General features: G+C 32.6%; 1 protein-coding gene across 1 annotated transcript; it reads right to left on the bottom strand.

Moving 5' to 3' along the window:
* Positions 1 to 3: 3 nt before the first annotated feature.
* Positions 4 to 13,952, bottom strand: LOC143062679 (flavin-containing monooxygenase 5-like). The gene is made up of 7 exons (XM_076234413.1): positions 13,717 to 13,952; positions 6,220 to 6,334; positions 5,578 to 5,792; positions 4,634 to 4,933; positions 3,412 to 3,969; positions 1,461 to 1,626; positions 4 to 706 (listed from the first exon to the last, which is right to left on the bottom strand). Exons 2-7 carry the CDS (start codon positions 6,323 to 6,325, stop codon positions 447 to 449), a joined length of 1,605 nt encoding a protein of 534 aa, XP_076090528.1. The 5' UTR covers positions 6,326 to 6,334; positions 13,717 to 13,952; the 3' UTR covers positions 4 to 446.
* Positions 13,953 to 14,459: the final 507 nt, after the last annotated feature.

The raw sequence follows: 14,459 nt of genomic DNA, 5'->3' as shown, positions 1-14,459 counted from the left end.
ATATTCTGTCAAAACCTTTTTTTTTTAATGATAAAAATTGCCAACAATTTTTTTTTCAATTTAAACAAATAGAAATAATTTATTTAGGGTAAATAATCTAATGGGTTTGTCTTCATCTTTGCAAATCACCAGAATCAATAAAGTCAAACCTTGACCAATAAATTAATCTTCCTTACTAAAAATATAGATATCTAAAACTGAGTAGTTTAAGACACTTCTGTAGTCAAGGGTAAACAAATATAAAAATAAGAAAATGTGGTATGATTGCCATTGAGGCAAAACAGTTTTTTCTCCTAAAAATCACAAGACTATATGAAAAAGTCGAAACTTTGGGTTCACGGCTTTGAGAGAATGGTAGATTTTTCAGAATCTTTATATATATTTATTTTGCGTCTCAATTAAAAAATCGGGGCAAATCGAACGTCACTCTTACAAAAAAAAATAACTTAGAAAAATAAAGCTTGAAGCATATAACAAATAGTTACAATAAAAACAAGAGATAATAGTAAGAAGTTTTTCTGTATAGGCTGTTCATTAAGTCCTAATGGTCTTGTTTTAAGGGGTCCTAACGTTCTGTCCCACTGCGTCAATATCGCCTGTTTTGCTCCATCCCATTTTCCTGGTCCATGTAGTCTGTATTGGTATGGTGTACATGGCCCAAAGTAACAGGTTAAGGCCAATTTTGGATCTGACCATACTAATGAACCTGTAAAAACACGTATTTATCATATCACTCAAAGTATAGTATGAACATCTCAACCATGTGTAAACTGATATTTCATAAATTTTGTATAAAGAAGTTCATATAAGTAAGTATATTTTCCAAATCAATACTTCTCTACAGATCACTACGTTGATGATGAAATAAATACTATACCTCTATAGATATAAGAAGTTGTGATAAGAGTGCCAATGAGACAACTCTCCATCCAATACTGATGATGAAATAAATACTATGCCTCTATAGATATAAGAAGTTGTGATATGAGTGCCAATGAGACAACTCTCCATCCAATGCTGATGATGAAATAAATACTATACCTCTATAGATATAAGAAGTTGTGATATGAGTGCCAATGAGACAACTCTCCATCCAATGCTGATGATGAAATAAATACTATACCTCTATAGATATAAGAAGTTGTGATAAAAATGCCAAGGAGACAACTCTCCATCCAATGCACAATTTGTAAATGTACAATTACTAGGTCAAAGTACAGTCTTCAAACCGGAGCCGTGGCTCACATCTCGAAATGGTTGAACCAGAGACATATTATATGTCTCTGGTTGTCTCTGGTTGAACGTAGTCATGCACGCGTTTTTTCCTTATACGTTTTTTTTTTTTTCTTTATACGTTTTTAAAATCTGTATGGAATGGTAAAATGGTAAAAATAAACACTTTACCACTGAATATTTACTGTACAATTTTCAAAAAAAAAAATATGTTAGTCAAGACATACCTAAATCAGGTCGACATCCATTTAATGTGGTTAATTCATCCATATACTCTATGTAATCGACAGTAACTGTATGTTTATGTAATTTTACATGTTTTTGTGTCAGTGCCTCTTGTTTTGATTCAATATCTAACATCATGTCATTATAGCACGGAAGAGTTGATTTCCCCTGTAAAATAGATAAAGAAACCAAGGTGTTGTCAGTTTATTTCCTATCTATGAGTTTGACTCGCCCTCTGGTATCTTTCGTCCCTCTTTTATCAATACATAATAACTTAAGTAGGTTTGACATGTACTGTTCAATGATTGAAAAAGGAAATACAAATGTAATGTCAGCCATGTAGTAGTGAGGAAAAATAAAGAACTGAAGAAGGCCATTGGCCAAAACGTCTCAAAAAATGGTTTATTGATACAATTATGTACTGTTCAGACAAATCTTTAAAAACAGAATCCGAACAGGAAATGTCCATGCATGTGTGTACTATTATATGTTTTTGATCCATGCATGCCATTGATACCTATTACAAAAACACGTTTGTTTAACCACTAAACATTAACAAGGAAACACGCAAGTCGAATTTCGAACTATGAGTAATCGAATCATATATATTCTCTAAAATACAAGACACAATGACTTCTCTAGGTATATCATATCATGAGTTACAATCATTTATAAAACATCCTTTGAAATTAGAGGTAAAAGAATAATTAATAAATGACTGCATTTGAAATCATACCTCTCAAATAAATCCTTATTTTTGTGATGAAAGTTTTGTCTTATATATACACCCTTCCTAGAAATTCCAAAGAATATACCTATCAAAATGTACCAGATTGAATAATGATTGGTGAGAAAATTCAAATGTTTAAGTGTACTAAAACTAAAGTCTTAGTTTAAACATTTGTTTATAGTGGGTTGGGAAAGAAGTTATTACAACTTATATTAATCCCTTTCCACTTTGCGCATGAGAGTGCTGCCTTGTAGCGGCAATAGTCTGCTCATTTTCGAAATCTATAAGGTTATACTGCTCTCTCTTAACACGGGTCAGCCATTTAACGTACCCCTTCCGACGGTTTATCATAGTTTCTCGAAACCATTCTCGCAAATTGTGTCATGGGAGAGCCGAAAATTAAGTCACTGATTTTTTTCCCACCGGAACGGGGTTCAAACAGGACCCTTTGTGTTTTTAGTCCGATGCACTAACCACTACATCATGACCCTCCTTAGTGTCTTCCCTTCATTTAAAATACTCTTTCTGATAAAGGAAAGACACAAGTAAAAGAAGACAACAACAACAACAACATGCTGTTAAGGAATCGATACATATACGTCCAGGACAAAAATCAAGGTCTTATAGAGGTTATCTAGGGTTATGAAGAGGAAAAAGAAGAAGTACAACTCGTTTTGTTTGTTGTAATTTTTAGCTTATTGTCGGGTTGTTTTTTGTTTTGTTCGAAAGATAATTGTATTCAATAATTCAGTTGCAGTTACGTATTACCTATGTTCCCGAGATTTGATTCTTTTAAGCACACAAAGAATGATTAGGGAATAGAAATATGGTCACTTGGTCTTCTTCCAACCGTCAGTAAAACGCTTGCCAATAAGGCCAATTAGGCCGTCCGTTTGGTTGTGTGGTATGTACAAGTTTGCAGCCACGTCCGGTTAGAATGAGGACGTTCAATCAGATACCCCATGTAAAGAGAGTGCCACGCTCTTTGCACGTTATGAACCCTTGCAGCAACTGTTTGAGGGGTCCGTAGGTGGCCTGTTGCAAGGTTAAATTTCTGTCTTTATCCAATATACATTTATTTTCAAGTGGCAGTTAACATTTCCCCGACCATCATCCTGGCCCGAATGGTCATCTCTTTCAAGACCTATCTATTGTATTTATTATTTATTATTTATTCACTTATATTTTTATCAATCAAATTTTCGCAAAATTCCTTAATTTACCTGAAATACACGTGTTGACAGTCTACACTGCATCTCAAAAACTGGCATATTTGCGCCGATTACTTGTGCACATCCAATTATACCTAAAGTTAACTTCTCCAGCTTTGGGGGGAAAATGTACTTGTACAGTTCATCAACATGGTTTTCTCTGACCTCAGTCACAGATTTGTCCAAGAAAGGGAATTTAAATGTATATCCTGTTGCCAAGACAACAACATCGATGTTTTCTTCCACTGTGTCATCATCAAATATTACCCCATTATCAGTAAATGTTCTGACATCCGCTTTTACCCTTAATGTCCCAGATGCCAATCGGTTTGGTATTTCATCATTTATAATTGGACTATGAGCAAAGACACCGTGCTTTGGTTGCAGACAATAACTTTTATGATCAAATCTTGCATTTATTCTTTTCTCCGCTATTTTTTCAATTAGCGACTGTGGTAATATTTTTTTTACTTTCATCATTATCCTTTTGACAGCTGTCATATCGATAGGCATACCACGGTCGGCTATTCTCGGAATTACCCAAGTTCCACGTCCGGTACTTATAAAAACCTGCAAAGTAAAAAAAAAAGTTTAAATTTAAAATGTTCAATACATTTTTACTTCAATACTTCATTTCCAAACGAATGCAATATATGATCAGTTCAGTTCAGGTATTTCATTTTATTTGTTCTCACTTATGCAAGTTATTGCTATGAATCTATAATGAGCTTTCAGTTGGAATTTATCTAATTGTCAATGCATGGTACTGAGAACAAGCTGGGACAAACAGTATCTAATTCAAATAAATTGAAATGGATTAGATGACAGGCATAGCCAATGTAAGCCCTCTCCTTGAATTGGATTGGGTGACAGGTGTGACGGGATTGCTTCCCTTAGAACATTTGGTAGATACTTAATCAGCCGTAAGCAGTTGAGCTAAGGAAGTACTTCTTTAGCTCAGTCGGTTAGCGCGCTGCCTTGTAACACAGAGGTCCCGGGTTCGAGTCCCAGGTGAAGACAAGCAATTTTGTAATGAAATTCGTGCTCTCCGGTTACACAGGCATACCCAATGTAAGCCCTCTCCACAATACGTGCTTTAAGACAATACAGATTATTATAATTAGTAACCATCATCATATAAAATGATGATTTTGGTATTTTTTTTTTACATGCGACTCGTTTTGTAATCAATGTTATAATACAACTTAAATTATTGAAGACGAATACAATGTACCTGTGAAGCAACTGCACTGAGTTCTACAGCTATTTCCGATCCTGTATTTCCTATTCCAATGACAAGCACTCTTTTGCCTTCGTATCCAGTTGGCTTCCTATAGTCATGGCTATGAATAACTTTTCCTTTGAAGTTTGATAGACCGGGGAAACACGGAACATACTTTTCACTATTACGACCAGTGCACACAAGAACAGCATCAAATATATTTTCCTTCACTTTATCAGTTTTCTTGTCTTTCAGCGTGATAATCCACTGACCAGTCTGTTTAAAATCGTCTTTTTTCATCACACTCAATATCTGAACAAAAATATTGAAGTATTAATTCTTTTTTCTAGGAAATTGATAGATTCTACATGACAAGTAATTAGAAACAATACTCATTAATTAAGAATGATAAAATAGTAGAAACCAAGAGGAAGTTATATTAGTGCCCTTTATAGCTGGCTGTTTGGTGTGAGCCAAGGCTCTGCGTTGAAGACCGTACCTTGACCTATAATGGTTTTTTACAAATTGTAACTTGGATGGAGAGTTGTCTCATTGACACTCATACCACTTCTTCTTATTTCTATTTATAGAACTCTAAGGAGAGAAACACAATGCCATGTCAATATGAAAATTAACTGAATAACAAGCATTGACAAATAAAGTATATCGACGAGGCCCCGCAGACCAGCACTATGCCATAATGCCAGTACCATACGATCCGAATGAAATGCAGATCGTGTGTCCACTTCGAGGTGTCCACGCTTCGGTTATAAGATCTATATTTTAAACAGATTGTATTAGTAAGAACAAAACAGTGTGTGCAATTTGTTACAGGTTCTAAATAATATTTTTTACATAACGGGTAAGCCATAAAAATGATAAAAATAAACATAATTGTATTTATTTTAGGCAAACCGGCATTCAAATCAAATTTTAATCTGCCTGAAATGCCTTACCTCCGTTTCAAATTGTATATATTTCCGAAGACTGAATTTTTCTGCATACAAATTTAAATACTTTTGTACATAAGTATTATGCATATACATTGGATAATCTGCAGGCATTGGGAAATCGCTAAAGCACATCATTTCTTTACTAGTATTCGTGATGGTGGACTTCATAACGCACGCTTGACCTTCTGTGACCTTGTCGGAATATCTCCATAGCCCACCTGTTTTGGATAAAAGGAAGGCAAGTTATTTTCACAAAATAAATAGTACTGAGACAGCTATAACACATGTCTGAGATTAGTATAATAATATAATCCTACGTTGTTGTTGTCTTGCACCATTTATATTTAAACCATTGCACTATACCATAAAACACTCACAGTAAGAAACCAAAGGTGGAATCAAAATCCACATTCTAGGGAAGGACGGACAACCCCGTGGACTTAAGATAGAGACAGAAAGAAAAACAAACTATAGTTATATTTAGTTGAAGAGCTTTATGAAGAGCTTGTATATATATTTATATAAGCACAGATCTGCTAATTATTCTTTTAAAACAAAACCAAAACACTGACCAACGCTATTTCACTCGATGTTATATAATTTAAAATACACGTATAACTGGATTATCAATATTTCTTCAATTACCTATATCATCTGTTCTTTCGAAGCATACTGGCTCTAGTACTTCATCTAAACAACACTTTATAGCAGTTAATCCACTTACTCCTGCTCCAATAACCGCAACCTTCATGACTATTTACTACAAATAAAACACAATTAAAAATCATCAAACATTTTTTAAAATTCTATGAAAATGTTTCCAGAAAAAAAAGTGAGAATTTTCAAATTTTTTTTCAAATATACATGCCGTTATATGAAACTTGATAAATTCAAAATATTATTTTTTCTTTTTCGATTTTGGTCTAAAGGTAGAAGTAAGGGTAGATTTTGATATAGATGTGCATCTTGTAATTCTTTTTTTTTTTTTTTATTTAAAAATATTTTTTTAATTATAAAAGTATAAGTAAAAATAAATGATTGATCTTGCAATGGAATTTGGACTCTCTGCTTTAATTCCCTGTGGTTATGCATATTTTTCTAAACGATATGAGAATATGGTAATCATAATATATCTATAATACTAAAATTACGAGGTCCAATTTGTCAGCCGTCATCACGTAAAAACGACGAATCAAAGAATTAAACTTTATATATAACTAATATAGTACAAAGGTGTAGATTAAAAATTACACCACTCCAGGCCCTTTTGTTTTCCACGTAATTAATATTGCCAATAATTAAGAAGTTCCGGGTCGAGTCCGATACCGATACCAATATTATATTCACCTGTTACCGATTACCTTATCTGTACGTTCCGCATCTGACAGGCGCACCACCAAACGGTGTATTCAGGATTAATATGCTGTATAGTATTACACGGGTCATAATCACAGGGTTGACACTACTTAATTGTCAAATTGTTACCTATTGTAGTATTTTAATCAGTTAAACTTTCTAAGATAACAATACGAATCTATAATACTAAAATTACGAGGTCCAATTTGTCAGCCGTCATCACGTAAAAACGACGAATCAAAGAATTCAACTTTATATATAACTAATATAGTACAAAGGTGTAGATTAAAAATTACACCACTCCAGGCCCTTTTGTTTTCCACGTAATTAATATTGCCAATAATTAAGAAGTTCCGGGTCGAGTCCGATACCGATACCAATAGTATATTCACCTGTTACCGATTACCTTATCTGTACGTTCCGCATCTGACAGGCGCACCACCAAACGGTGTATTCAGGATTAATATGCTGTATAGTATTACACGGGTCATAATCACAGGGTTGACACTACTTAATTGTCAAATTGTTACCTATTGTAGTATTTTAATCAGTTAAACTTTCTAAGATAACAATACGAATCTATAATACTAAAATTACGAGGTCCAATTTGTCAGCCGTCATCACGTAAAAACGACGAATCAAAATATTCAACTTTATATATAACTAATATAATACAAAGGTGTAGATTAAAAATTACACCACTCCAGGCCCTTTTGTTTTCCACGTAAATAATATTGCCAATAATTAAGAAGTTCCGGGTCGAGTCCGATACCGATACCAATAGTATACTCACCTGTTACCGAGTACCTTATCTGTACGTTCCGCATCTGACAGGTGCACCACCAAACGGTGTATTCAGGATTAATATGCTATATAGTATTACACGGGTCATAATCACAGGGTTGACACTACTTAATTGTCAAATTTAGTTGTATATAAAGTTGAATTCTTTGATTCGTCGTTTTTACGTGATGACGGCTGACAAATTGGACCTCGTAATTTTAGTATTATAGATAGGACAATGCTGTTGATTAAAAAATACTCCATTCCAGGACCTTTTGTTTTCCAAATAATTAATATTATCAATAATTGATAAGTTCCAGTTAGACGGGTTCAAACAGAAAGATTTGAAAGCAGAGAAAACTGTGTATCTTATAATCAGCATGACTTTATCAGATCACAATACTAATACTAAAATAAGGCTTGCGCATAGTTATATACTTTAATTCAGTCACGGACCCGCGATATACGGGTGTGCTCTAGTGATAATTAAGTTTAGCGATAAAACTCGAATATTACCCTACCGATGACTGCTTGTGTAACAGTAAATTTGGTCCGGTAGTAAAATTTGTCCTCCAGACTTTTTTTTCCTAGTTAATCAAGTCCATTTACTAGGAATATAAGTCCATAGCTAGTAAATTATGTCTGGCACTTGTTTTCCTAGGAATAATTGTCCCAAGACTTGTTTTTCTTATAGTTTTATTATCATAAAATATATTTAAAATAGATGACAAAAATGTTAGATAAGATTGGAAAATTTCCTTATTAAGATAAGATAAGATAGATAAGATAAGATACTTTATTTTCCAATTATGGGCCCCTAAGGGCATAAACATTACAACATCAATAATTTTTTCATAATACAATACAAACAATGAGATAAATAAAAAAAAAAGTTAAACGAGAACTTTTTAAGTTCTTAAAGAATACGTAGATAAAGAATCTATAGTATGTTTTTTTTTTTTAATACTAATGCATTTTATTGCAAGTGTGGTTGATATAGATAACAAACAAGTAGCCCAAAAAGAAAAAAAGAAAAATAGATATCCACATATGTATAGTACACAAAAAGTTGGATCAATTAAATATATAATAATTAGCCAAAAAGAAAGTAGAAATTAAACATGTCCATGACTCATCCTGTGTCAGCAGCAAATAGGAAAGCATTATGGTTTCCTAAAGGCAGCTGACACCAGGGGGCGATACCTTATTGGCCATAGGCATGTAAAATGTGTGTAAATGTCTCTTTCCTACCTGTATCAAAAGCAAACAAGGAAGCATCATAGGTAACTTGAATGCAGTTGATACCAGGGGACGATGCCTCAAGGATATAAGAGAACATTTGAATAAATAATATATCTTAACAATTATTTTTTTTTTTTTTTTAATCGGCTAGTATGTTTGTGATATTCAGATGAATATAATTTTCTATGTCCAATCAAATGTATATACACACATAGATTTCCTTTAACTAATCTTCACTAAGGAAGATGTTTGTATATAAAATTACATATTATTTTAAGTAACTCAACATTTTCTACACTAAATAACCAGATAATTTTGCTTTGACTGTTCATATGATTAAAATAAGAATTATATTGTGCAATACTAGCTAACATACAATTTCTATCATCCTCAAATTTGTTACAATCAAATAGAAAATGAGCCTCATCTTCGACAGTATTGGAAGAACATTTATTACATATTCTGTTAATTCGGGGAATACCCTGATATCTACCTAATTCTATTTGTAATCTATGAGAAGATACACGTAATTTAGTAAAACTTCTTCTAAGTTCAAAATTCTTGATCAATGTTAGATATTTTTCAAAACCAAAATTTGTTTTATATAAAAGGTAGGTTTTCAGTTTACTGTCTGAAAATTTATCTATTTGTTTTTTCCAACAGCTAATAAACAATATTGATAGCTTGGTTTGTATATATTTCTTAAATTTGTATAAGGATTCACAAAATGGAGCATTTATGGCATTTGTATAGTCAATACCAAGTATTTTAAAAACAACATTTATTGAACCATACCATGATGTTATATTCATGTGATGTAGTGTCTTTGATTGTGTATATGCCTCTTTTAATAGAGGAAAATTATCACCTAAATTCTCTAATCTATACCAGTACAATAACATTCCTTTTATAATATTAAAATATATTGGAAATCTTCCAAGTTCAGATAACACTGCAGCATTTGTTGTTTTCTTGTGTACCCCAAGTATAAATTTACAAAATTTTATATGAAGTTTCTCACAGGGTAAACCTGAATATAATTTTTCAAAAGATATATCTTCCTTCTTACATTTAGAGGAAAGAGAATTAAACATCCCCCATATTTCGCTACCATATAATAAAATAGGTTTTACAGTGTGGTCAAAAACATGAATACTTGTTTTTACATCAGGATTAAGTGATAAAAGATCTTTCCTTAATTTGAAATGAGCTTTCAGGGATTTTTTGTATAGTTCATTTTGAGCATAACTGAATGAACCAGATGAGCTTAAATATAAACCTAGGTATTTGTATTTTTTTCCAATTAAAATAAAGGACATTTCCCTTATAACCTAATTAAAACATGAATATTGAGTTCCTATTGCTTATACAATTTCCTTTTTATAATAAAAGACATGGACATGTTTACCTAGGAATACTACAGAGTTCACGAAATCTTTTTTCCCTGGTGGTCCTTGAAGAAAATCTCTTGGTCTTCACTATTAACTCTATTGAAAAATGCTAAAATTGCATCAGTCCTATGCAAAATTTTGGTGGTTAAATTCTGAGGACCACCACTTTTCGCGAACTCTGATACTAATGACATAGACATGCATGAATTCGTAGGGAAAATTAGTTTGGGGACATAAATTTAATTAAAAAAATTGATACACAACTCTTTGACAATATTAAAACATATTACATTTGTATTCACCTTTTAAAATTAAGGGCATGGACATTTTAACCTAGAACTATTAATGACATGGACATGATTTCCTAGGAAAATTAGTCTGGAGACAAATTTTATTTAACAGATTGATACACAACTTTTTCGTTTTGTCTTTAGCAAAATTAAAACATATTACATTCATATTCACCTTTAAAATTAAGGACATGGACATTTTAACTTAGGACTATTAATGACATTGACATGATTTCCTAGGAAAACTAGTCTGGGGACATGAATTTTATCAAAAATATAACTATGCAACTCTTAAACATTACTAAAACAAAACACTTAAATTTCCATGGTTTAAATATAATTGAATTTATTATATGATTTTAAAGGACATGATTACCTAGGAAAATTAGTCTGGGAACATATATTACTAACATCGGACTAAATATGCTAGTAAATTCTGTTACCATGGACTTTTTATACTAGTAATGTTTGTCCGCCCAGACATATTTTACCAGGACAAATTTATCACTTACACTTGCACCCATATCAGTCGGAAACCAGGTTGAAATAGAACAAAAGAATCGAAGCTCTCTATTAGAGAAGGCGATAAATGTTTACTGTATTGTTTACTATAGTGACAAATTTTTAAAAAGTTAATAGAAACAAACAAAACTGCAATTTTCTTCTCAATTACGAGGTGTTTTATTTCAAAAACACCATTTGCATAAGTTTTCAATTTATCTAGTACATAGTTAAGCAGAACAATTAGATATCAAGTCGACGACATGGGTATCTTTCAAGTTGGATGACAAAAATGCATAACCTCCGATTTTTTTGAAAAAATTACCACGGACGGAAAAGATATCAATCTATTAGTTCAGTAATTTTCGTGTCTGCCCTTCCATTATGTGACTGAAGAAAAAATTCCAAAAAATAGGTAACAATTGTATCGAAAAGAGAAAATCGAGTGCACCTTTTTATGTTAGGGCGTGTTTGAGTTGAGTATTTTGTCTTGATATCGTTCAAAGTAAGAATATTTCATACATCGTCTCGCTTCAGATTCTATCATTTTTATATATTAAAGCTACAGGTTGACTTTATAACACAAAAAAATAACAGTACTAAAAGATGAAATATATGGGTCAAGTGAAATACCTATCTAATGAGTCACAAAAACAGGGAAGGTGTGTTCGAATAGCTATTTTTTTACTGAAAGTACTTGACGACAGTCTTACAAGTTGGATGATGAAAATGCATATCTTCGAAAAATTCTAATTTTTTGTGTGTGATAACTAGGGTTTATAGTCTTCAACCACTAAAAAAATCTAGTCTGCCCTTCCACGAAATATTTAATTTTTTTTTTTTTTAAATGTTTATGATTTTTCGAAAATTCCACCTAACAACCGATCAGACAATAGTTTTAAGTTGAATCAATGCAGACAATATCATTAACTGATGCTCATTAGCTAGTTGATACATTTGTCTTTTAAAATATAACTGACATATAAGGATCGTATTGGTGCAATGTGGATAAATTTATCGGTTTCCAAGAGCAAAATTGGTAGCGCGTCATCGCTACAAGGGCTTCCATTTTTACGATTGTGAAAATGAACTGGCGTAATGGGGAGATAATTTTGACGAAGTAGGATCCTGACTGATATAAGATGAATGTATCTGATTAATCTACTCGCGGGTTCATTATGTAGAATGATATCTACTCGCGGGTTCATTATGTAGAATGATGATTGTACATATTACATGTTATTAGTTTGCAGATTTAAAGTACCGATTTGTCTGTATTAAAAATAGAAAAAAAAGTATAAAGTATTGAGTCGTACTACATGTACTACGTCTTGAGTCCAGTCTATAATATTCTACGTACAGTATGTTAGTAGATGATAACTATTGGCCGTAAGGTTCCGAATCATATACTGTGTTACAATGTTGGTTTTCGTACCTATTTTTGTACATTAATTAACGTAACGGTACCCAAATTGCACCGAGTACCCAAATTGCACCTATTTAGCAAAACTAGCAGCGAAAATCTTGCAAGATTTTCTAGAGACTAAACAATTTGTTTTTTTTATGATTTGATACTAAGCACATCTTTCAACATAGGTAAAACTATTTAGATATGCACAAAACGTTCACAGTATCTATCAACAGATGAAGTATTTACTGAAAAAACAAAATGTACTGAAACGTCGCCATGCAACGTCATCAAAACGTCATCTTTTTAAAATGAGCAAATACAATATGTTACAAGTATCCATTTAAAAAATAATGAAGAGTAAGCATGGACTAATATCCAATTGCTCAAAATATTTAAAGAAATTAAACAAAAGCTCTGTTCTTAGACTTTTGACTATGTGAATTTAAGCATGAAAGCAATTTGGGTACTCCTCATTTCAGAATTATTGATGGTTTGGTGGTCAGTTTAGACCAATTTTTCTATGATTCCATATGGAATAAAAATCAAATTGGTGTACCTTTATAATAAAGAAGGATAGGGCTACAAAATAAACACAGAATGGACATTTTTGTTTTCATCATAAAAAAACGTAGATGAAAAAACTGTCAAAATAGGTGCAATTTGGGTACCGCCACGTTAGGCCGTTATAGTTTTCTCTTGCATTGTTTTACATGTGTGATTTCGGGGCCTATTATAGATGACTATGCGGTATGGGCTTTGCTCCTTGTTGAAGGGCATATTGTGACCTATATACATGTATGTTTATTCCAGGGTCATTTGGTCTCTTGATCAACATAGAGAGGTGTCTAACTGGAAATCATACCACATCTTCTTTTTTATACATAAGTTAATTCCGGTTTTTGCGAGGTTCGACTATATGAGACAATCAGAGGCGGATTCAGAGGGGGGGCCCAGGGGGCCCGGGCCCCCCCTTTTTGGGAAAAAAATTTGGTTGCTTATATAGGGAATCACTGAAGCGTGACTGGAGCGGGCCCCCTCTTAGGTCAGTCAGTGGGCCCCCACTTATGAAAATTTCTGGATCCGCCACTGACAATCTCAGTGGTTGTGTTGCATTTAATAGCCATCGTTTTCGTGAATGATGGTAATAAGCAAATAAGAGTTTACTTACTATTTTATTTTTAGAAAATAATCCCGGATACATATATGGATATATGCACGTGGATATATGAACATATATTCTTCTTCATCTGTCTTCTTCAATGATTATTTTCCCCTCATGTTCTCGGTGACGTGCAAAACATACTTTCTAATAATCATGATAGGCTAGTAAAATAGTATAAAGTCTCAAAACTTAAGCGACAAAATGTTTCAAAACAGCTGAAAGCCCATGTCATTATTTAGGACGACAACATAGAAAGGGTAGATAATTCACGTTTAATGTTGTAAAAGAAATAATAGTAAATATATTTAAAATCAATCTCAACTTGCAACCGTTATTTTGTCAGACATGCGCATAGTAGGAGGAGCTATAAGATTGGTAAAGTTCTATAATTATTTAAATTGCATGTTGTGAAAAAAGATTGTAAAGAAAAATCCAAGGGGGAAAACATCAAAGTTTAAGAGATTTATTTTCATTTTTTTTCATTTTCTTTTTAAAAGATGCATTTTAAAAAAACTCAAGATAAGGTGCTAAAACTGAATAACACATGTATGCGTTCGAAAACTAATATTGATGAAGCTACTTTTACCATGTATAGGATTATTAAAATAAAATGAGTTTTCAATTTTGGAAAATTTGAGACCATCCGCAAGTTCCACGTGCAACATTTCTAAAACAACATAATAGTCGTCCGCCATAAGTATTCGTAAAAACAAAATGGCCGCCAGTCAATATAAATCTGCACCTGAAAA

The sequence above is a fragment of the Mytilus galloprovincialis genome, chromosome 2 (assembly GCF_965363235.1).
Source record: "Mytilus galloprovincialis chromosome 2, xbMytGall1.hap1.1, whole genome shotgun sequence".
In the NCBI taxonomy this organism is placed as follows: domain Eukaryota; kingdom Metazoa; phylum Mollusca; class Bivalvia; order Mytilida; family Mytilidae; genus Mytilus; species Mytilus galloprovincialis.
Note: the sequence above shows the minus strand (reverse complement) of the source record. Positions and strands in the feature narration are given on the sequence as shown.